This window comes from Oryctolagus cuniculus, chromosome 7 (assembly GCF_964237555.1).
Source record: "Oryctolagus cuniculus chromosome 7, mOryCun1.1, whole genome shotgun sequence".
NCBI classification, from domain to species: Eukaryota; Metazoa; Chordata; class Mammalia; order Lagomorpha; family Leporidae; genus Oryctolagus; species Oryctolagus cuniculus.
The window spans coordinates 47,024,519-47,047,034 of NC_091438.1; the positions used below are offsets into that span (position 1 = coordinate 47,024,519).

General features: G+C 48.9%; 3 protein-coding genes and 1 non-coding gene across 19 annotated transcripts in view; 2 read left to right on the plus strand and 2 right to left on the minus strand.

The window, feature by feature from the left end:
* Positions 1-6,359, minus strand: part of GABPB2 (GA binding protein transcription factor subunit beta 2) — a 35,358-nt gene extending 28,999 nt beyond the window's left edge. For 3 of the 11 annotated variants that reach the window (XM_008264457.4, XM_008264456.4, XM_008264459.4), the window contains exons 1-2: positions 6,015-6,351; positions 1,233-1,372 (exon numbers count right to left, since the gene is read on the minus strand). In XM_008264457.4, the coding sequence (XP_008262679.1) occupies positions 1,233-1,340 (108 nt within the window). In that variant the 5' untranslated portion in view covers positions 1,341-1,372; positions 6,015-6,351. Of the gene's footprint in view, positions 1-1,232; positions 1,379-6,014 lie in introns of all 11 variants that reach the window. The other 8 variants (XM_070077727.1, XM_070077725.1, XM_002715567.5 and 5 more) reach the window with 6 other exon arrangements.
* The window catches only part of CDC42SE1 (CDC42 small effector 1), a 57,724-nt gene extending 35,533 nt beyond the window's left edge, over positions 1-22,191 (plus strand). Inside the window, exons 1-5 of one of the 3 annotated variants that reach the window (XM_002715571.5) lie at positions 12,985-13,204; positions 16,137-16,429; positions 16,840-16,950; positions 19,569-19,658; positions 19,983-22,191. In XM_002715571.5, coding sequence (XP_002715617.1) covers positions 16,376-16,429; positions 16,840-16,950; positions 19,569-19,643 — 240 coding nt within the window. In that variant the 5' untranslated portion in view covers positions 12,985-13,204; positions 16,137-16,375 and the 3' untranslated portion in view covers positions 19,644-19,658; positions 19,983-22,191. Of the gene's footprint in view, positions 1-12,984; positions 13,205-14,733; positions 15,078-16,136; positions 16,430-16,839; positions 16,951-19,568; positions 19,659-19,982 lie in introns of those variants that run through there. The other 2 variants (XM_070077737.1, XM_051857322.2) reach the window with 2 other exon arrangements.
* Positions 1,026-1,128, plus strand: LOC127493873 (small nucleolar RNA U13). Its single transcript, XR_007924410.1, has one exon. It is a non-coding gene; the product is annotated as a small nucleolar RNA U13 (small nucleolar RNA).
* MLLT11 (MLLT11 transcription factor 7 cofactor) lies at positions 7,489-16,552 on the minus strand. 4 transcript variants are annotated; one of them, XM_008264056.4, is made up of 2 exons: positions 16,468-16,552; positions 7,489-8,698 (listed from the first exon to the last, which is right to left on the minus strand). In XM_008264056.4, the coding sequence occupies exon 2, from the start codon at positions 8,690-8,692 to the stop codon at positions 8,420-8,422; it is 273 nt and encodes a 90-aa protein (XP_008262278.2). In that variant the 5' UTR covers positions 8,693-8,698; positions 16,468-16,552; the 3' UTR covers positions 7,489-8,419.
* Positions 22,192-22,516: the final 325 nt, after the last annotated feature.

Here is a 22,516-nt window from a genome sequence, read left to right on the forward strand (position 1 = left end):
TCATATTCTCATCCTCTCTGTCTGACTGGATTTAATTTACATTGCTCTTCCCAAGTATATTTATAGAAATGCTAATCTCATGGGTTTCCTTTTCTCCCTTTTTGCAAAGTGCTAAGAACTGCTTGGCCTTTGAAGTTATGAATTAATCACACCAGAACAGAACTCACTCGCTGATCAAATCTGTTAAAATGAGGCAATGCTTCTAAGACCTGTGAATGCTTAGAAAGCCACATGACAACTTGAACCCAGAATTTCTGAAGTTTTCTGGTCTCCTAGTGGTTGTCTAGGCTCATTAAATGGCATCTTTACTGCTTTTTAAGAGTGGTAAAAGGCTGGCGCTGCGGCTCACTAGGCTAATCCTCCACCTTGCGGCACTGGCACACCGGGTTCTAGTCCCGGTCAGGGCGCCGGATTCTGTCCTGGTTGCCCCTCTTCCAGGCCAGCTCTCTGCTGTGGCCCGGGAGTGCAGTGGAGGATGGCCCAAGTCCTTGGGCCCTGCACCCCATGGGAGACCAGGAGAAGTACCTGGCTCCTGCCATTGGATCAGTACAGTGCGCCGGCCGCGGCGGCCATTGGAGGGAGAACCAATGGCAAAGGAAGACCTTTCTCTCTGTCTCTCTCTCTCTCACTGTCCACTCTGCCTGACAAAAAATTAAAAAAAAAAAAAAAAAAAAGTGGTAAAGGAAACAAAACAGACACAACTATTCCTTATTCACCAGGACATATTAGAGAAAAGAAACAAGGAGCTTATTAGTTTAGAAATGCACTCTTCCTTTACTGATTCTGCTTAATTTCTAGATAATTACAGAAGCCTATAACCCAAGTAGACTCCAGAGAGAATTAAGCCTTTAGAAAATACGCTAAAAAAACATTATAGAAATATATTATACTTTACAATTACCATCTACAGATTCACAGGAGACTCTTTTAATTTGGAAACTAAAAGAAAAAGAAAGCCACTTATTCAGATGAGACCAATAAAACTTTGAAAGGGGTAATAAGGTAGAAAGGAATGAAGAAAAAAGATTCTTTTGTGTTTCATAAGCCCATGACTGGGTTTTCATGCCAGTGTGTGAAATGTGCTTCCCTCGAACTTTGTTACTTTGTTGGCACATTACCCAACTGACATGGGGGGAAGAAAGGAAAATCAATAAAATCGTTTAATCATTAAGAAAAAGATTGGTAAAAGCACATTATCTTAAATAATTCAGAGATCTTTCTGCTAAGCTTACCCAGTCTGTGGTGAATGGGGCACCATTTGCCATTAATGTTCTCACTTCATCATCTTGGCCTTTTCTTGCTGCTTCCAGCAACCTCTTCCCCAAGTCCACCAAAGACATCTTTATGCATGGGAAAAAAGGTTTTCAGATAGCTGTAACTCAAACACAAGGGAAACTGCCTGTAAAACATATTTAGATTTTTTGTACTTGAACATGTAACACAGCTGGAGTTGACTATTTGGTAGGTTACTTCCTTTCCACTTCATCTAACACAATCAGATATTTGGGAAAGTTTCCCCTAAAGGACAGTTCTTTCACTTTCAATTTCCAGAAAACTATTTTGGAAATATGTGCAACATACTATCACCTTTCCAGTTTAGGGAACTGATAAAATAAATTCCATCCCCTTGAAAAGACCCGGAGAAGACTATTACGTTAAGGAACATGGTAAAAAGTAATAAAACATACACCCTACCCTTACAAACAACGAACTACTCTTTTTGGAGGTTTCCAAGTTTCTAGGTGGCAGAATGAAACAAGACAAATCAAGATTTCTAAATCTAAGTCCATCTGTTAATTTTTTTCTTCTGACCATAGGCTGGTGCCATGGTGTAGTAGGCTAAGCCACCACCTGCAGCACCAACATCCCATATGAGCACTGGTTGTGTCTCAGCTACTCCTCCTCCAATCCAGCTCTCTGCTATGGCCTGGGAAAGCAGTAGAAGATGGCCCAAGTGCTTGGGCCTCTGCACCCACATGGGAGACCCAGAAAATAAGCTCCTGGCTCCTGGCTTCTGATCAGCCCAGCTCAGGCCATTGCTGCTTGAAGGAATGAACCAGTGAATGGAAGACCTTTCTCTCTTTCTCCCCCTCTCTTTCTGCAACTCTGCCTCTCAAATAAATAAATAAAACCTAAAACAAAACAAAACAACCTTCTGACCACAGTGTAAATAAATATAAATGATGTTAAAACTTTAAGGAGAGCAAGCTCTTACTGGTTAAAACTAATCTGCTGAAGTCAGCAGAATAAAAAGTGTGCTTCACAGGACATGCATTGTGCAGCAATGGGCTAAGCTGCTGCTTGCAACACCTGCATCTCACATAGAAGTGCCCACCTGGATGGAGTTCCCAGCTCCTGGCTTCAGCCTGGCCTAACCCTGGATGTTTTAACCATTTAGGGAATGAACCAGCAGACAGAAGATCTCTTTTTCAAATAAATCTTTAAAACAAACAAACAAAAACCAGTGTACAGGGCCAGCATCATGGCCCAGTGGGTTAAGCTGTAGTTTGCAATATTGGCATCCCATACTGAAGTGCGAGTGTAAGTCCTGGCTGCTCCACTTCCAATCCAGTCTCCTGCTAATGGACCTGAGAAAGCAGCAGAGGATACCCAAATACTTGGATCCCTATAACACATGTCAGAGACTAGGATGGAGTTCCAGGTTCCTGGCTTCAGCCTGGCTGTTGTCCTCATTTGGGGAGTAAACTAGCAGATGGAATATCTCTTTCTATTGCACTTGCTTTCAAATCAATCTATCCATCCTTAAAAAAAAAGTGTGGTTCATGGATCCCTGGTAGCCCCTCACACCCTTTCAGGGATCCATGAGGTTAAAACTATTTTTCCTGTAATACTAAGATATTATGCTTTTTTAAAAAAATCATGTCAATGTTTGCACTGAAGGCACAAACAGAACAGTGGCTATAACTGTGGTACCTTTGGACAAATCAAACAGTACTAATAGATATTTTTTTTTTTAAAGATTTTATTCAACAGGTAGAGTTACAGACAGTGAAAGAGAGACAGAGAAAGGTTTTCCTTCCATTGGTTCACCCCCCAAATGGCCGCCACGGGCCGGCGCTGCGCCGATCCGAAGCCAGGAGCCAGGTGCTTCTCCTGGTCTCCCATGCGGGTGCAGGGCCCAAGCACTTGGGCCATCCTTCACTGCCCTCCCAGGCCACAGCAGAGAGCTGGACTGGAAGAAGAGCAACCAGGACTAGAACCCAGCGCCCATATAGGATGCGGGCGCTGCAGTGGGAGGATAAACCAACTGAGCCACAGCGCCAGCCCGCAGTACTAATAGATATTGTCTGAGTATTCTTCACTGTCAAGTACTCTCACTGAACAAAAAGCCAATTCTATCAAGAATTTCCTTGGGGCCAGCACTGTGGTGTAGCTCATAAAGCCACCACCTGCAGTGCAGGCATCCCATATGAGCACTGGTTCAAGTCCCAGCTGCCCCACTTCTGATCCAGCTCTCTGCTATGGCCTGGGAAATCAGTAGGAGATGGCCCAAGTCCTTGGGCCCCTGCACCCATGTGGGAAGACCTAGAGGAACCTCCTGGCTCCTGGCTTGGGATCGGCACAGCTCCGGCCATTACAGCCAACTGGGGAGTGAACCAGGGGATCGAAGACCTCTCTCTCTGCCTCTCCTCTCTCTGCGTAACTCTGACTTCCAAATAAAATAAATAAATCTTAAAAAAAAAAAGAATGCCCTTTTGATGAAGCAATAAATTATGTTATTAAATCTCAACACCTGAATACAAGTGTTTAAATGAGGGTCTTGAAAAAGTTCATAGAAATGTAATTAAAAGATGTTTATTTTGTTTTGAAAAAATTTAAATCCAAGCATGCATAAAGTCTTCAAAAAGTTCATGGAAATTTTATATTATGAATATTCTATGCATGGATTTCTTAAAAAAAAAAGATTTATTTGAAAGGCAGAGTTACACAGAGGTAGAGGCAGAGAGAGAGAGAGATCTTCCATCTGCTGGTTCACTTCCCCTCTGGGATTTCAAACATTTTACACAAGGAGCTGGCACTGTGGCATAGTAAGTTAAGCCTTTGCCTGCAATGCCAACATTTCATATGGGTGCTGGTTCCAGTCCTGGCTGCTCCAGTTCTGATCCAGCTTGCTGCTAATGGCCTGGGCAAGCAGCGGAAGATGGCCCAAGTGCTCGGACCCCTGCATCCTAATAAATAAATCTTAGGAAAAAAAAAACTGAAGTGAAAATAGGCCAATGGGTTTTAAGGTAAGAGAGTATAAAAGTTCATTGATAAGGTTTAAGATTTCTCACTACAAGTAACTTTTAAGAAATTACCACTTGTCAAGGTTTTGTGTAGCACCAAAGTATTTCCACAATGATCAGAAAAGCTGTTAAAATACTCTTTTCTTCCCCAAGTACATATTACAATGGATTGAATACAGAAGTTGGTATGAGAATGCAGCTATCTTGTATTCAGACAGAAGTTAAAAAGACTTACAAAAATAAAAACAATGCCATTCTTCTATGTTTTCTAACTTGCTCCTAACTTGATCTAGAGGTCTTCCATCCGCTGGTTCACTCCCCAATTGGCCGCAACGGCCAGAGCTGCGCTGATCTGAAGCCAGGAGCCAGCAGCTACCTCCAGGTGTCCCATGTGGATGCAGGGGCCCAAGGACCTGGGCCATCTACTGCTTTCTCAGGCCACAGCAGAGAGCTGGATCAGAAGAGGAGCAGCCAGGACTATAACCGGCGCCCATATGGGATGCCAGCGCTTCAGGCCAGGCGTTAACCTATTCCACTACAGTGCTGGCCCCTTAAGAATCTAATTTAAAAGAAAAAAAAAAAAAAAGTGTTTTTGAGGGATTATGTGTCATGCTCCCAGTGTCCTATATTAATGGGGACAGAATCCACCAGACAAGAGATGTAGCCCAAAATAACAGAGAACAGTCTAGGCACTTCTGACTTCACACTCCCAGATTGGATGTGCCTCCACTTTCCCTCTATACACAGTGAGGAAACAAAATCTGGTCCAACTTGAGGATGAGTGAAATACAAATCACCCCTTCCCCTACCCAAACACAGAGATTTTCAGTGATTGTGTTTTGACAACCTATGAAGTGCCTGAGCTCTAGAAAATTATCTGCTGTATTATCAGAGAGAAATTAACTTGTTTCTCTAAAAATCTGGGTGGGGCAGTTCTCTCAGCGTCATCAAAGCATGCATGAAAAGAAACACTTAAGAGTATCTCTACTGGAAGGGGCAGAGCAAACGGTATGGTGAAAACATGGCCCCAGATCATCCAACGTACTGCTAAGCTGCTTAAGGTTGTCACAGAACGTCCTTTTAAAGAGAAGTTACAAAGAAAGGGGGCAGGGGGAGACCCTAGAGAGAGGCCCTTTTGGTAAAGAGGAGAGGAACAGGGTGACATCTGGCTCTTGGAAATCAGTGAGACTGGGAGAAACGCAACAAGCATCACCCACGGTCTGACAGTCATTCTTTTTCTCTTTTTGTATTGCACACGTCCCCACCCGGCGGCCAGCTGTACCAAATGGAGGTTCAGCCCTTACTGCTCGTGTTCAGTTTCTGAGCTCACGAATAATCTTCAGTTTATTATTGGGACCAGAGACTTGGAATCCCCCCTCCCCATCAGAAATCTCGCAACTTCTCACACCAGGATCCTTCTGCAAAAGGGGAGGCAGCCACCTGGGGCAAACCCAGCCAGCCCGTGGGGCTGCCCTCGGCCCCGACTCCGCGTCGCCCCCTAGTGGTCACCTTTGTGGCCTCGGTTCCCCTTGGTCCAGCTCCCCAGCCTCAGGTCTTACAGCCACCCCCTCCTTCACCTCCTCCCAGTCCCCTCCCCTTCCTCCCGACAGCATCCCCTTCCTCTCTGTCCCCCTCCCCCCGCTGCCCCCGCTCGGTCTGCACCCAGAAGTTCGGGACTGGGCTGCGCAGCGGTGCGACTTCTCACGGCACTTTCCATTCCAGCCCTGACGCCCCCCCAGAGTCCACGCATCTCTCCTTCCCCCTCACCTCTTCGTCCGGGACGTTGCCGGCTGCGCTTTCGCCGAGCCCGCCAGTTTGGTCCCGTTTCCTTCTCAACTTGACTCCCTGTCAGTGGCAGTTACTTTTTGGCCTTTTCATATATGCATATTTTGGGGGCCTTTACCCCCCCTCCGGGAGAAATGGAAGCAACAAAATGGCGGACCCGGAAGTGAAGGCTCAGCGGCTCTTTCTGGCGGAGGAATCTGTGGAGGGGGATTGACCGCAAAACCTACATTGCCTTTCGAATGGAAATAAGATGTATACCCGAGGCTCATTTCTTATCTAGTAAAGGCCTCTGGAGGTGGTAGAGTATGAATCAGAGGCCTCCTGGGCGGGACTACTTAACGAGGCGGAGGGTTACCGACTGCGCGTGTTACGTGTGGTGTAGTTCCGGCTGGGGACGGCCCCCGAGCTTTTGGCTTTGGCGCCAAGAACCCGGGTCCTGCCTCGCTAGTGGGGTTTGCGTCCAAGTTTTAGCTGCTGCTTCCCGAGGCTAGCGTTAGGGTTGGCGGAAAAACTTACTGCCTAGTCCCAACCTCGGGTGAAACTGTTTAGGGCTTCCATGGCCTTGCGCGTTGGTGGGGCGCCGCTGCCTGACGGCCATGGGTTTGTAACTCCCGCCGGAATGTGGAGACCCCGCAGGCAGGCAGTCGGCTTTTTGGGGTCTCTGGCAGAGGATGGGAGGGGGGCTGTGTTTGCAGATCGTTCTAGTCAAGTATTTTACAAACAGCTGGGCCCTGTCCCCACCCAATTTCCTACTGAAGGACTGAGAAGTCAGGACAGAAGTCCTTCAAAAATCAGGCAAAACAGTAAAGGACATCACTGCGCCTTTCAAGGCTTAGGGGGAGGAGTGTCTTCCGCTCTTCTGAACCTGTTTAGCTACTATTCTCGTCATTTTTAAAGTATTAACGTAATACTCTCCGCGTTGGTGTTTACACATTTTCGTAAGATCTTGTCTCATTCCTATTTATATCCTCTTACATGTTCTGAATCAATGTGTTAAAAATTACTTGGAAGGCAGAGACAGATGGAGATCTTCATCCCTAAAGCCAGGAGCCTGGAACTCCAATCGCAGCTCCTAGGTGGGTGCAGGAGCCCCAGGACTTGAGCCCTGTTCTGCTGCTTTCCCAGGCGCATTCGCAAGGAGCAGGATAGGAAGTGGAGCAGCCAGGACTCCCAACTGGCATTGTCCCAGGTGGCAGCTGAGCCCAATGAGAGAATACGTAATTTTGGTATCAGTGGGCAAGCAGAGTTGTTAGTTGCATCTGACTTCTGATTGTAAATTGATTGCGCATTTGTTCCTTTTCAAGCTGAAGTTCCCCATTGAATGTTTAAATGCTATTCAAATCATTCCACTAAGTGGAATATTAAGTAAAATGTACCAACACAATGTGAAAGCAAGGCTAACTTCTGAGATGCATACTGCCTCTCTGCAAAGAGAGAGAAAGCCGGAATCCAGTCCTGGGGTTGAATGTCTTTATTATATAAATGAGGAAATGGCAGCACAGATCAGCAGCAATAATTTTGGTGTAGGATGAGAATGTACTCGTTTATTTCATGTGCTGGAGGCCCACTGATGACTGACATTGCAAGTGCAGGAGGGCAAAACAAAAATACTTTTAGAAGTTAAAACCTTACAGATTATCGTAACACTCAGCAAGATTGCATTTTGAGATTAGAAATCTGATTTTCCTCAGAGTTTTTTAAACCATTAAGAACAAAGTTGTGAAGTGAGTAGGCTTACAGAAGGAACACTCTTTGGAGAAAGAAAGAGTTTAGCTATTTCTGATTGAATGCTTTCCCCAAATTCATTTTCCATGACATATTCTCATCTTTTATACCTTTACCCCTAGTTTCTTTGAGAAAAAGTATTTTTACAAGAAGGAGCAGGATCAAAAATAAAAATAAAAATAAAAATAAAAAAGGACCTTTTAGAAATCCTGTTTGGTAACAGATCATCTCAAATTAAAACTTCTAAGGTTTTCATCAACCTTTAAGAAGTATTTGCTTACTGGCCTGGAGCGAGAAACTAAGAAAGTCTGAACAATTTCTGAAGCTGATCAAAATGGAATAGAAAACAGTCTCACATGTTGCCCTACTATACTACTCTCTGGCATCCCCTGCTAGCTAGAGTTAACATTTGAGGGAAAAAAGGAGGAATCCCTGTGATCCAATATTCCATTGCCTGAACCCTTTACTTTGTGCCTTGAGGGCTTTTGAGAGAAACAGATAGATAAATAATAAATAAATAAATAAATAAATAAATACAACTCAACTCTGGCAGATTCATCAGCACCACCAACACAACAGAGGGAGAAAGAACAAGATTAAAATGGGAGAGGGATGGAAAGGCAAGACAATGAGGGAAAGGTGGTGGGAGAGAGGTCTCGGCCTTAGAGCAAGTCCAGTTCAAAGGAGTGGATGCTGGCAATGGGAGCCCTCCAGAAGTTGAAGGTGCTGTACTCAAGGAGCGCGTCACCCTCAAGGTTCTTCTCCCGCTCTGCTCCAGGTGCTTGCCCGGTCACGTTGCCAGCGCTGCTGTCCTTCATCTTGTAGGTGGGTGTATCTGACAGACCCAAGCCTTCCAGCTCCGACAGATCCAGTTCTGGGATAGGCATCCTCCAGAAAAGAAAGGAGCTGTACTGGCTACTCACGGGGTCCCTCATAGCTTCCTGGATGGGAACAATGACACATCAGTCTTTTGATGGCCCGTGCTCTTTGCTTGCTTAGAAACTCCACATTCCCATTTGCCTCCAAATAATCTAACTTCCCTACCATTTCCTAAGGTCTCCCCATCATGGGATGAGTTACTTATTGCTTACAGCATCAAGTTGATCCTGGCTTTCATCTTTGCCACCTTAAATCTGGCCCCATACTTCCTTAGCAGTAGTACAACCTCTGCATCAGTTATACTCATTCCTATCTTGCTTGACTCTCCTCCCAAGTTTCAGGGTTCCATTCAAGTCCCTGGAGGAGTCTCCCCTCCCCCAACTGCTATTATATTTACAAATACTTAACTTCTGCCTACTTTTGGTGTGATAGGCCGTGATGCTTCTGAAAAGGCCTGCACGAGACTTCTGTTTCCTTTTTGCCTTGTAAACCCTGTTACAAGCTCACCCACCTCTTGCAGAATGACTTCCTTAAACTTAACCCATCTCGATCGACCCTATTTTCTCTAGCATCTCCCCGCAACACCCTGTGGAGTTTTATCCAGATCGATTAATTCGGGGTCACAGATCACGGTTGTATCTCTTAGGCGGTCTGTTCTTCAACTGGAAGGCTAAGAATCAGTGTACTCTCTGGGTACCACAAGTGCTAGGTTTTGCACACAAAGGCATTCAACACTGCTGTTAAATTTTTCCTCACTATTTAATAGAATTCGCTGCCATTTCCATCTATTAGTCCACAGATAAGCCTGAACAGTCTGTTTCTCTGTAGCCTACTTCTTCTGAACAAAAGCCAGGTACTAGAACAATTCTCCTGTGCTATAACAGGATCTCTCCTGTGAGCCCAGTGCTTACATATACCTGATAATAGTGAAAGCAAATGCATTGTCAATTCCAGGTGAGGGAGTAAAGTTTAGATTAGAAGTCGGTCCCTTTCAGAATCAGATACTTCCCAGCGCTTTAATGAGCAGTTCAGTCACCTTTCCTGCTCATCCTACCCACACCTTGCCCAGTGGTACATGCTGGTTACAACTCTGTAGCCTCCACCCTGCTACTTTCTAGCCAAGGTAAAAGGGCAAGATTCATTACTTGACATGTTCCCAAAGGAGCAGAAAGAACATTCTACCACGTCCAAAAATAGAACTCCCAAGTTTCAGGTCTTTCTCCAACAGGCCCTGTTGGCTCTCACCAGCCCCGAGTCTCCTAAATAGTCAAATAGGCCTCCGAATGCCTCCATATCATAGAAAACGTCTCTACTGAGGCAGGAGAAGAAAGCATAGTCTGAGTGTGTCGGAGTGTAGAGACTTTAGTAGGAGAGGTGAGTGAGTAGGCTAGGAAGATTTTTAATATTACAAATGAATCCTGAGTTGTTCTTCTTCTTCTCAGGTTCAGGCTCCAAAATAAACCCTGGGAACTGAGCATTACTCAGCAGAGAAGCTGCTAGGAAGGAGGAGGATGCAGGGAGTGGAACAGGGTGGAGCAGTTGGAAAGGTGAGGTCATTGTCCTCTGACACTCACCTCGGATCATCTCCACGGCAATTTGCAGACATGTGCACAGAGAGGGAGCTACCAAAAATAGTTACAACAATTGACCAAAATAATCCCTACTTAGGTCTGGGTCTGGGACTGTAGACTTCCTAATTAGCAAACCTTAGGAGTCAACAGTTACTGATTTCCTCCAATGCTGTTTACTACATTACCAGTTATTTTTCTAGTGACCTGACTTGTTTTATAGCCCATGCCCTGCAGGTATCCTCTAGAGAGAGCTTAGGATAATGCTGGACACATACTAGGCTCTTTAAAAAACAGACTCATAGGAGAAAAGAATCACAGAATTTTAAAACTAGAAAATACCTTAGAAATTATAGTGTGACTTGTGAAGCCTTCCAGCCAGTTTATATAAAACCCAGGCTCATAATTCCCAGTCTGATTCCTTGTTGTGCTGCACATACACAGTTGCTTTATAGCTTGATATGACCCTATCCTCAAAATCTGTAAGAATTCTTAGTTGCTGAAGAACAGATATTCTGTGGGTTAGGTACCGGTTATTGCTGTGATTCTGATCTGAGTGGTTAGATGCAAAAGGCAGTAGAGAGCAAGCTAGAATGTGAGAAAGGGATTGTCTCTGACAAACTGACTCCTTCTCTTAAAACCTGAATAGGCATGAAACTGCCCACATAGTCCCTAAGTGTGTGACAAAGCTGTCTTACAATTTAAAAAAGCTAAAGGAAATTCTATAAAATATTAACTCAAGACCTAAACCCCCTGGCTATGCGACTAACCCAGACACGTACAAACAGTATAAAATGCATTCCAGAAAGACACTCATATAAGCCTATACGCATTAAAATAGACAAGAACATACATAGAATATTGAAGCTAAAAAAAAACCAGGGTATTTACTAATGACATTTTTTATTTAATACAGTATGGATTTAATTCCCAAGCCCTCCAATTTTTGCAAAAGTTCCCTTTTTCAGGTAGCCACCCCTTCCTTTCCCCAAATGCTCTCCACCCATAAGTTCTCTCTCTTCAGTTATCATTTACTTGTCTATCATTTAATACTTAGCATGAAAGCTGTGGACAGTGCTTTGCACTACAGTATACTTGTATGCTCATAAATGCCTCCCACTATCCTTGATTTTACATTGTCCCATCTTTTTTAGGCCAAGGTAGTTTCACTGTCTGTTATCAGAGACACTTGCATGTCAGTGAATACAGAGGTTAAGAAGAGACACTCTGAGCCACACAGACACACCCAGATACTCTTTGTCCAGACCCCTATAAGCTTTCAGGGCCTGCTCCCGCTGGGTCTTGCTGTGTCATGCTGCCACTGTGGAGAGGGGAAGGGAAGCCCTTTGGCACCTCGTTGGAAGTGCCTCCTTCTGCGCTTGGATTTTTGTATTCCCGATTTCCTTTCCCGTTATTCTGAGTTGCAAATAAGCATTCCCTTTCCAAAATCTGTCCCCACACCTAGCTCCTGTGGGCTGTACTGATTTCAGTACAGGATCGGGCTCCCATCTTTCCTACTTCAAGCTGCCCCCTTTTTCAGTGCAACGGTTTGAGATGGGGAGAAGGAGACTGTTAAAGGTCAGGATTACAGAGCCCTTCCCCCCAGAACGCCCTCCTACTGAGACCCAGCGGCTAGGAAGGTACAATAGTTGACTAAAGTATCATCAAATAACTGGTAGAAATTATAGCTTGAAAAAGACCGTATAGACGAATAGGCTGAAAACATTAAATTCAAATAGTCAAAATGAGGCAAGTGCTGATAAATAACTGCATTTGAATAGTTAGGAATTAATGCCTGTGTGCAGAAGGAGGCATGGCCCAAGCTCTTAGTCAAGATGCGAAACGCTGAACAAATCACTAGCCATTGTTCACAGCGCCCTCCGCCCCACACGCATCCTTACTCGGAGCCTTAAATCCCAAGACAGCGGCTCTGCTATCTGCAGCCCCCTTCCCCCTCCGTCAGTTTAGTTTACCTGTTATTAAGGAATTACTAGCGTTCTGCAGAGACGGAGGGAGTGCCTCGGGGGCTGGGGTCCGCTCTGGGCTGGAGAGGAGGACCGCTGTAGGGAAGTGACGGCTTTGTCTTCTCACTCCCTCTCCGGCTTCGGTGACTGAGCCTGTCCGCCCAGGCTCCCCCTGCAATGCAGCCCCTCCTAAGAAGAGCGGAAGGACTCCCCGCCCCCTCCCTGCCTGACTCGGCTAATTCAAACGATAGGTTCCAGAACGCTTTATGGAGGGCGAGGGGATTGAAGAAAGCATCTCCGTAGGCTTGATTTATTATTCCCAGTCGGTTCCAACACCTCCCAGGTGCAGTGAATGAGCAGCCAATTGTCCTCTGATTTTTAGGTTTAAGGATCAAAGATCTTAACTCTAGACAGCATTGGAAAGGAGTGTCCCTGTCTCCCCAGCGTAAGGACTTCATGTTACCAGGTGCTTGTGAGAACCATAAAAATTATTGACCCCTCCCCCAGTCCCTCTGTTCAGCTCTCCTCTCCACCCTCACAATGGTAAATCTAGCCCCGTTCCCGTTTGGATGGAGCAGAAGAGATTGGGGTGTGGTTCCTGCGAATCGTGAACTTGGTTAGGTCTGGGGGGTACTGGGGTGGGGGCGGGGGGAGTGACCCGCTACGTTTTGCCCCTCAATGCCTGGCGAGCAAAGGGAACGCGCGATTCCGGGGGCCTGGCCCGCGTGCCAGACCCTCCACGAGGTATCCACGTTCTCCAGTCGGCCAGGCGGGCGCGGCAGCTGAGGCCCCTTCCCACATCCCTCCACCGTGCAGATTTTCAGCAGCCCAGAGGGAGCTGTGCGCTCCGCTCCCAGCCGGACGGGTTTCGTAATCGCGTCGCTGCCGTTTCCGCCCTCGGCAGCTCCACCTCTGCCGGCCCGCCCTCGGCTCCCCTACCGCGTCGAGAGCCAGCCCGGGAGCCCCGCACCGGCCAGCACCGAGCGGGAGCCCCCGACCGGCTGCAGCTGGACGCCTCGATGCCGGAGAGGAGCAGGTGAGACCGCGGGTGGGCTCCCCGGCCGCGCGCCCAGCCTGCCGGGCCAGGCCGAGACTCACCGGATGCTGGGGGTGGGGAGGGTGAGGAAGGTGGCTCTGACGATCGAGATGCTGGGTGGGGGGTGAAGGGGCGCCCCCAGGGTGACATTTGTCCTCCAGGCCCGTGCCGTGCGCTGGCTGAGGTCGAAGGGAAAAGAGGCGCTGGAGTGCTAGGGAGGTGGGAGGAGACAGGGGCTTTCTGAGCCAGACACAGTGGATCTGGGTCCTGGATGGTCTAAACCTGAGACTGAGGCAGCCACGGAAAACAGAAAAATTCACAAGAGAGGTGTGCATCCTAGCTGAGGTTGCTGGCAGCAGAGAATTTCTGGGTGGGGGGAGGACGGGCAGAAGCCTTGAGTCTCTGTGAGCGAACATACTGGGGGAGGGGAAGCCTAGGCCCTAGTTCTGTTTCCTCTTAAACCCGGGCAAGACCTCTCCCCGGGAAGGGCAGGGGTGATGCCAGGGCAGAGGCCTGTCCCTTGACTACCCTGGGACCCACGGAGCCCCCCATGTCTGGGGGTGGCCCCATAGGGACCAGCTGCTTCTCTGGGCCCACAGCCAGAGTTGCCCACTCCATTCTCTCAGCTCTTTCTCTGCAGCTGCTTCTTGTGAAGGCTTGTCAGCCAGCGGGTTGCAGGCCTTGGGGCAGGAGGCCGCGGGACCGGGAGAACCGGTTTGGGGCTACAGCAGGACCAGGGAACCACCTCTGCACATCCTACCATTCCTTCTGCCCCCCCCCCCCCAGCTTTGAGGCTGCTGAGTCCAGCTGTGATCTTGGTGGTGGTGATGGTGTGTGTGTGTGGGGTGTCTTCCAGTTCTGTGTTTGAGTCTGGGAGTCAGAGGGGCTCAGTTGTGAGTACTGACTGCTCGGCCATGGGGATGTGGCCTTGTGCTAGCTAATCCTGCTCCGGAGCCCTCCCTTTCACCGAGAGTGGCAATGGAGGTGGGCGCCCCTTGCTCCTCACTTTACCGGTTCAGGACCTCATTTTTCCTGCACGCACTCTGTTCTGAGTGCTTTATAGGAGAGTGACAGCCAATTGCTCTTACTTCCTTTTCTGTCCCAGTTCCCTTCCCCCCACCCTGCACCACCACCATCATCACATTCGCCCTCACACTTTGACCCCACCCCCAAGCTTCAGACACCCAAATGTCCTGGGGAATGGAATTTCCTGGTCACTTCTCATCATCAGCGGTCACTTATGCCAAGTCTCTCTCTCCCTCTCTCTTTCTCTCTCTCACACACACACAAACCCGTCTTTCCTTCCACCCAGCTCTGGTCAAGTCCCTGGAAAAGAAACAGAAACGTCCTTGTTCCTCCACTCCACTGCCCCCCCCCCCTTCCCAGCATCACCCACCCCTGTCCACTCAGCGTTGAGCAGGGTGGGGAATGCTGGGAGAGTCCAGTCTCAGCACAGCCTGTGGTGGTGTTGGGGGTTTCCTCTGATTCTCCATTGTTTTCTCCCTCCCCCCCCCCCCCCGACCACCTGCCACTACCACCACTGCAGAGCCTGTGACTGACCGCCTTCCCACAGAGCACACCCCTCTCAAGGCAGCCGCTGCCGACTTCCGCCCTGTGTGCTTACTCCTCCCTTCCAGTGGTGGGAAGGGAAGCGGGAGAGAGCCCAGGCTCCTGGGCTCTTCCCTCCCCTAGAAGCTGCGTTTCAGTGTTCCTGTGATCTCATCTCAAGGCTGTTACAAAAATAAAAAGACCCTCTGAGTTTTAGATCAGTGTAGGAAGCCTGAACATCAGGATTCCAGGTTTAGAAGGAAGGGGAGTCTTGCTCCTGCTGAAGTGTAACGTGCCTGAAACTGCCCAGCTAGGAATCCTTGAGGTAGGATGGGGCTGGAGGGTGAGGGGGCAGATACAGTGAGAACAGAGGAACCTCAGGTGGGCCCTGGCTGGCAGGGGTGAGAACGGAGGACCTTCTTTCGTAGACACCAGTGCTATTGGAAAGTTCCTGTGTCTGGTTGGCTGATGAAGGTGGGGGGTGGAAGTGGTGAGGAGGGAGGAGAGAGCAGGTCACAGCTTGAGGGGAGGGAGCAGGAGGCCGGCCACGTAGGGTGTCAGGCAGAGCCGAGCCACACAGCTGGGCTTGTGAAGAGTGGGGAGGCCGATAGGCCTTTCCCCGCGGGACGGAAGACCACCAGCACCTGGGCCTCCAGCCTGTACATAGGTGATCTCGGCAGGACCCATGAGGTGTGGCTGTGCAGTGAGTGAGAGGACACGGATGAACTGGGCATGCACGGCCTGCCGGAAAGGCTGTCAAGGTCAAGTAGTAAAAGCACTGCTGAATGGCTTCTGGGAGGGGTTGGATCTCAGTGGAGAGAGAGGAGGCGGGACAGGGCAGTGAACTGGGGAAGAAATTGCTCACCGCGGAAGGGTTTTCTTGAGGTCTAACCTGCTGCAGTTAGTCTCCTGGGACCTAGGTGGTCAAGGTCCCTTTTCATGTAGAAAATAACAGCTGTCCAAAGGCAAGGTAAGGAAAAAGGGAGGGGCAGGGTGGAGTCCTTGTTTGTGAGAACAAAAACCACTATTTCCTCTTCAGAGTCACTTACTTGCCCCTCCCCTCCCCTCCTGCCCCAGACCCTGAGGGAAGGGAGCTGGAGCTCATACCACAGCTAGACTTCCTTCATGTCTGCCACTGTCCTCTGGTCCTCTCTTGTCCCCTCACCCCGAGAGCCCCTCACAGCCACTGCTCCTGACCTCCTGGTGTTCTGTTCCCTGCTTAGAGAGTCAGGCTGTTCTGTGTTTGAAAAAGATTGACGAGAGGGTGTAGGATTGGCGCCGCAGAGGGAGCGCTGAGAGGCTGTGGGCTCATCAGGGGCTCCTCAGGGCCCAGGGAGCCCTGGGATTTCTCACTAAACTCTGCTTTTACTTTCTGCTTGCCCAGGCTTCCGCGTCTGATGAAGACACAGCCTGGCTCCTGGCTGCCCTGTTAGCCTCTCAGGGTCCGAGGCACTGACCTTCCCTGCGTGGCGAAGGGTCCCGAGGATCCCACCTTCTCTAAACCTGTCCTGCTGAGTGAACCACAGCACATCGTTGCACAGCGAGGAGTGGGTGGTCCCAGCACCAGAGCAAGAGCCCTGTGGGGCCCCAGGCAGAAGAGTGAAGCTGGAACCTTCAGGGAACATGAGTGAATTTTGGCACAAACTGGGCTGCTGTGTGGTAGAGAAACCCCAGCCGGTGAGCCCCCCACCCCCACCCGGGCAGAAATCAGTTACCGTGTACTGCGAAGTAGTCTGCCCGCGCCTCTCCCTGCCTGGATGATCTGTGTGGCCAGGGCTGCAGGTGGAGGTTATACCTGCCTGTGTTCCCCATTGTTTCCTCATCAGCCACAGCTGACTTTGACACGTCCTTCCCTTGCTCTGTAGTCACCCTGCAGGCCACCGCCTGCACCACTCTGGCCCTGTGTCTTTTGTTTGTTATTCCAGCTTTGCCTTCATTCCCTGGTGATTGCCCTGTTGTAATGCCACTGGCCCTCTTCCCACCCGGCCCTTAGCACCTTCCTTAGTAGTTTTTAAGACCCTTTTCCCTTCCTGTGCTGTGTCTGGAGGAGGGGGCTTCAGACATGACTCCTTGTCTTCTCCAAGCAGAAGAAGAAGAGAAGACGGATTGACCGGACCATGATTGGAGAACCAATGAATTTTGTCCACCTGACTCATATTGGCTCCGGCGAGATGGGGGCAGGAGACGGACTTGCCATGGTAACAAGGGGACGGGGAGAGGTGTATATGGGGGGTGGTCTGTGACTGTTTCCCTTTCTGAAAGTTCAAGTAAGAGGCATAACAGAATGCTCAGTAGGGAAGCAAGAAATCTGGGATTCTCGTCCTGGTCACAAGTTGTGTAAACCTGATACTTGGGATTTCAGGCCTGGGGGGCTAGGTTCCTTCATATTTACACATAGCAGATTGTTTTTATAAAAAATGTATTTATCTGAAAGGCAGAGTTATGGGGTGAGGGAGAGACAGAACTTCGATCCACTGGTTCACACCCCCAAATGACCGAAATGGCCAGAGCTAAGCTGTTCCAACGTCAGGAACCTCCCCCAGGTCTCTCACTTGGGTGCAGGGGTCCAAAGACTTGAGCTATCCTCTACTGCTTTCCCAGGCACGTGAGTAGGAAACTGGATCTGAAGTGGAGCAGCTGGGGCTTAAACTGGCACCTATATGGGATACCAGCACTGCAAGCAGAGGTTAACCTTCTACACCACAGCGCCAGACACTAAAAAAAATTTTATTTTATTCAAAAGGCAGAGGAACAGTCAGGGAGCTCCATCTACTAGTTTCTTTAATTTCAATCACTTTGACTTTTTCTTTCAAGACTTATTTATTTGAAAGGCAGAGTTACAGAAAGAGGTAGAGACAGAGATCTTCCAATCACTGGTTCACTCCCCAAGTGGCCCCAATGGCTGGAACTGGGCTGATCTGAAGCCAGGAGCCTGTGCCAGGGCCCAAGCACTTGGGCCATCCTCCACCGCTTTACCCAGGTGCACTAGCAAGGAGCTGGATCGGAAGTGGAGCAGCTGGGCCTCAAACTGGCACCCCTATGGGATGCTGACGCTGCAGATAGTGGCCTCACCCACCATGCCACAGCACTGGACCCCCATCTACTAGTTTCATACCCTAAATGCCCTCAACAGCTGGGACTGGGCCAGGCCGTAGCCAGGAGTCTAGAACCCAATCCAGGTCTCCGACACGGGTGACAGGGATCCAAGTACTTGGGCTATCCCCTGCTGGCTGCCTTCAGAGTGTGCATTAGCAGGAATTGGGAGTAGAACCCAGACCTAATAGGGGATGCAGGCATCCCAAACACCGTCTTTTATATTTTGAAAGGCAGAGAAGGGAGAGGGGATGGACAGAGATGAAGAGATCTTTCATCCCCTGCTTAACTCCCCTCATGCCCTTAACAGCTAGGGCTGGGCCATGCTACAGCCAGGAGCCAGGAAGTCATGTGGGTGGTAGGACCCCAAGTACTTGGGCCATCAGCTGCTGCCTCCTAAATGCAGTAGCAGGAAGCTGGATCAGAAGTAGACAGGGTTCACTCCATTATCAGATGCAAACCCGCTCCACCACAATGTCCACCCTCCAAGGCTTAAGCCATTTCAGAACAGCCACCCCCAAGCAGCGTCTTAACCTCTAGGTCAAATGCCACTGCAGATTGTTCTTCCTTGGGGTGGGGAGTGTGTGTGTGTATGTATGTATATATCTATATCTATATATGTGTATATATATAATCTATGTCTTAATAGAGACTTCTTCCACAAACCTCAACCCTCCATTCTCTTGGGAATTGCTGTCTTAGTGTCAGTAAGTCACATTGTGCTTGGGAGTATTGGGGAAGGGAGTACTGAGTACCTCTGTCATAAGTAATGTCTCTGATGCATTTCAGAATAAGAATGGATCTGGCATAGTTGGCTAAGCCTCAGCCTGCAGTGCTGTCATCCCATATGGGTGCTGGTTCAAGTCCTGGCTGCTTCTCCTCTTCTTTTTTTTTTTTTATTTTTTGACAGGCAGAGTGGACAGTGAGAGAGACAGAAAGGTCTTCCTTTTTGCCATTGGTTCACCCTCCAATGGCCGCCGCGGCCGGCACACCACGCTGATCCGATGGCAGGAGCCAGGTGCTTCTCCTGGTCTCCCAAGGGGTACAGGGCCCAAGGACTTGGGCCATCCTCCACTGCACTCCCTGGCCACAGCAGAGAGCTGGCCTGGAAGAGGGGCAACCGGGACAGAATCCGGCGCCCCAACTGGGACTAGAACCCGGTGTGCTGGCGCCGCAAGGCAGAGGATTAGCCTAGTGAGCCGCGGCGCTGGCCAGCCTGCTCCTCTTCTGATCCAGCTCTCTTCTTATGGCCTGGGAAAGCAGTGGGAGATGGCCCAAATGCTTGGGCCCCTGCACCCACCTGACTCCTAGCTTCAGCCTGGCCCAACCCCAGTCATTGCAGCCACTTGGGAAGTGAACTCACAGATGGAAGATCTCTCTCCCTCTCCCTCTGTAACTGTACCTCTCTCAAAATAGATTTTTTTTTTTAAGAGTAAGAATGGACCTACAGGTGGGGATGGAATCCTTTTACCAAGTGTGAAGCTCAGCTATATACGGGGAGTCCTTTCTGAGATCTTACCAGTGAAAGACCCACTTTCTCACATCCTCATGAAGGCCGGGGAGGGCCGTGACTTCCTTGGGAGGACTGACAGGTTAGCTTTAACCTTTTCAGATGGTGTCATTGTCAAGGAGATAAGGCCCACCTCCTCCCTGCAGTGCCTAGGGCAGACCTCATGTTGTGACGTGAAGATTTTGAGGGTGTCTCCAATGTGTTCTCTCACAGACAGGTGCAGTTCAGGAGCAGATGAGATCCAAGGGAAACCGAGATAGGCCATGGAGCAATTCTAGGGGCTTGTAGCTCCCAGCAGGAATGGTGAGTAATGATTAGAGGAAACCCTCCCAGCACCTCAGCCTTGTACCCACACACCCTGACGCCCCTGCTCAGAACCCTGATCCTTTGATGTGAGAATGGGAAGGGGGTGAGAGGGAATTAGAATGGAAGATTCCAGACTATAAGAACCCAAAAAGAAGATAGGGGGTCATGTAGACAGAAATAAAAGAGCATACCATGGAGGAGTTAAAAGTCTGTACCAGTTGGTGCCTTCTCACTAAGGCCTCTGCTTTCTTTGGGCCAGTTCTTCCTTTTAAAACAAAACAAAACAAAACAAAACACTTTTTTTTTTTTTTTTTAATTTAGGTTCTGCCATCTTGAAGTTCCCATTCTGTGTCCAGCCCAGAAGAAATGCTGCCCCCAACCCAGAACCCTCCTAGAACCAGTGACCCAGAGGCTCTTTTCTCCCTATCTGCCTGACGGGGCCTCAGAAGGCTTGGGGGCTGGACTCCCTGCACTCCCTCTGGCCACAGCCCCTCCTGGAGATGGGGTCAAGGCAGCAGGACTGACATTGGCCAGGGGAGCTCAGCTGAAACCCTGCGTATCCTCAGATCTGAGAAAGGAGTTCTCTGGGAACCTGCAATGAGTTCCTGTTCTCCTGAATGATGGTCTGGGTGCCACCGTTTTTTAACTCTTAACCCGGAACTCCTTAAACCCAGTAGGTCGGCAAGAATACCAAAGCTGAAGCCGACTTTGCGGAAAAGCTCCCTGCCTCCCTGGCCCTCTGTTTCCTCCTGGAATGAACTAAAGCAGACATCCTGCAGGGGCTGGGCGGGTGACCGCCGTCTAATCCACTCATTTTTCTGTAGATTTCAGAACTTAAGCTCACAGCCCTTTAATGTCTTTCAATACCAGGGTCTTCTCTCTAGTTAGGCCTTTAATTCTGTTCCTGCAGCATTGCTAGCTTCCCAGCAACTTTCCTTTAAAAAAAATTAAAAGTTTGGAGTTCTCTTAATTACCCCCATCCTACTACCTCTGTGTTTAACCTCCCCATCCTTATTAGGAACCTTATTGCTTCCCATTGAATAAGAGTTAAAGAGGTGGATCTTAACCTGATGACATTCCATTTAAGCCTTGGGGGACCTGGCCTGCCCTCTGCCAACCTCCCTGCTGGCCCAGGTGAGAGGAAGAGGGGTCTAGAGAGAAATCCTGAATGCAGCAAAGCTGGGAGTTTTATCTCAAGATGGATTTCCTGGGCATTGAGGAGGAGAAGGGTGTTGAGATACATAGGGGAAGTGAGCTTAGGGGCCTTAAGATCCTCACAGCACAAGAATAGGAGGGGGCTCCGAAACAAGGTTGTTCACCCCGGACACATAGGACATTTGGGCTGGATGCTTCTTTCTAATGGAGGGCTGTACTGTACGTTGCTAAATGTCTTCCTTCTAAAGGCAAAGTTGCCCACAGCTGAGAGCTGCAGCTCTGTTGTTCAGACTCTGAAGTGATTTCCGTCCCCTACCCTGCACACACTCATCCACATTAAGCCTGTGCCGTGGGTGAGCTAGGACTCCTTGTCAGGTGGCCTCAGTTGGGCTGCACAGATCTGCACACAGTGACTCAGTGCATTGCTTATGCTTCCACAGGCTCCTGTCTGATGGACATGTAACCATGTTTCTCTGTTCTTGCTCTCTGGGGGAGAGGGGGTCCCTGCAGGGTAGACACATGAACAGAGAATGGGATTGGTGGGGGGATGAAAGCATTAGGAACATCCCAGCTATCCTCCCCAGATTTTTACTCTCATTTCTGTACCCCAGATCTGAAACCAGATACAAATACGACTCAGGGAGTTTTTGTCTGAAGACCAGGTTCCATCCCTGCCTGGCTGAAGAGTCTGCTTTAGGTGGGAAAGCAGCGTAGGAGCAGAATCTTTCGGCCCCTTCAGTGTTCTCAGGTGTTCTTGTTCTGGCTGGCCCTGCTGTTGCAGGTTAATTACATTAGGAAGGCAGAACAAGACAGAGGAGCACTTGCCTGCTCTGAAAGGAGAAGGCAGTGAGGGTGTGTGTGTATGTGTGTGTGTCTCATCAGCTTTGTAGCAGGAAGCATCCTGTTTTATGGTAGTGGGAGGGGGTCAGGAGCGGGGGAACTGGGATCCAGCTCTCCAGTTCATCCCCACCTGTGGTGACTGAGGTTCTAATTTTTCCTGATTTCAGTGTGTTTCCCTCTAGTTTTTCAGGGTCTAACATTGGACATGGCGACACATTTCCAATTTCCTCTGTCAAGCCAGTTGCTCTGAAAGCCCATCTTGTTGCCTGAGGGATCTGGAGACCTAAGGGGTTAACAGTACAGGGTAGAATGGTGGGGGCTCCTGGAATCCGGTCCTCCTCACCTCCAGCCTCATTCTAAAGCCAATTCTTTGGACACAATCTTCCCTTTGGTGCTCTCTATCCTTTAGCTACATTGTCTAATACGTAGGCTACTGTCACTTTAAGAATAAAGTGATGGAAACGGAGAGTCATAATTTATATTAAAAAATTGTTGGACTTTTAAATACATTTTTAAATAAAAAATGGAAGCAAAATATTTGCAGAGTAATCACTTCAGGTGTGTGTGTTACATTAAAGAACATGGCTGCTGAAGATACCTCCTTGAAAATGACTGAGCTGGAATTCTGTGCCCACACTTGCCTTTTCCAAGGAGAGAGGCCGAGCACTGGGAAGACAAGAGTGCCACCATCTTTCAAGGGCTCAGTTCCTTGTTACTCCTATTCCTTGGCATTTATTTGAGATTTAAAAAAATAAAAGGATTGGTTTAAAAACAACGTTGGAAATGAGGAAGATGAGCAACATTTTATCCTGGAGACAGAGTAGGGGAACAAGCCAGAGGCTGCTAGGTGCAAAGTTCAG

Excerpts from the sequence above, each read along its gene's own strand:
- MLLT11 (XM_008264056.4), bottom strand. The coding sequence starts at position 8,692 with ATGAGGGACCCCGTGAGTAGCCAGTACAGCTCCTTTCTTTTCTGGAGG.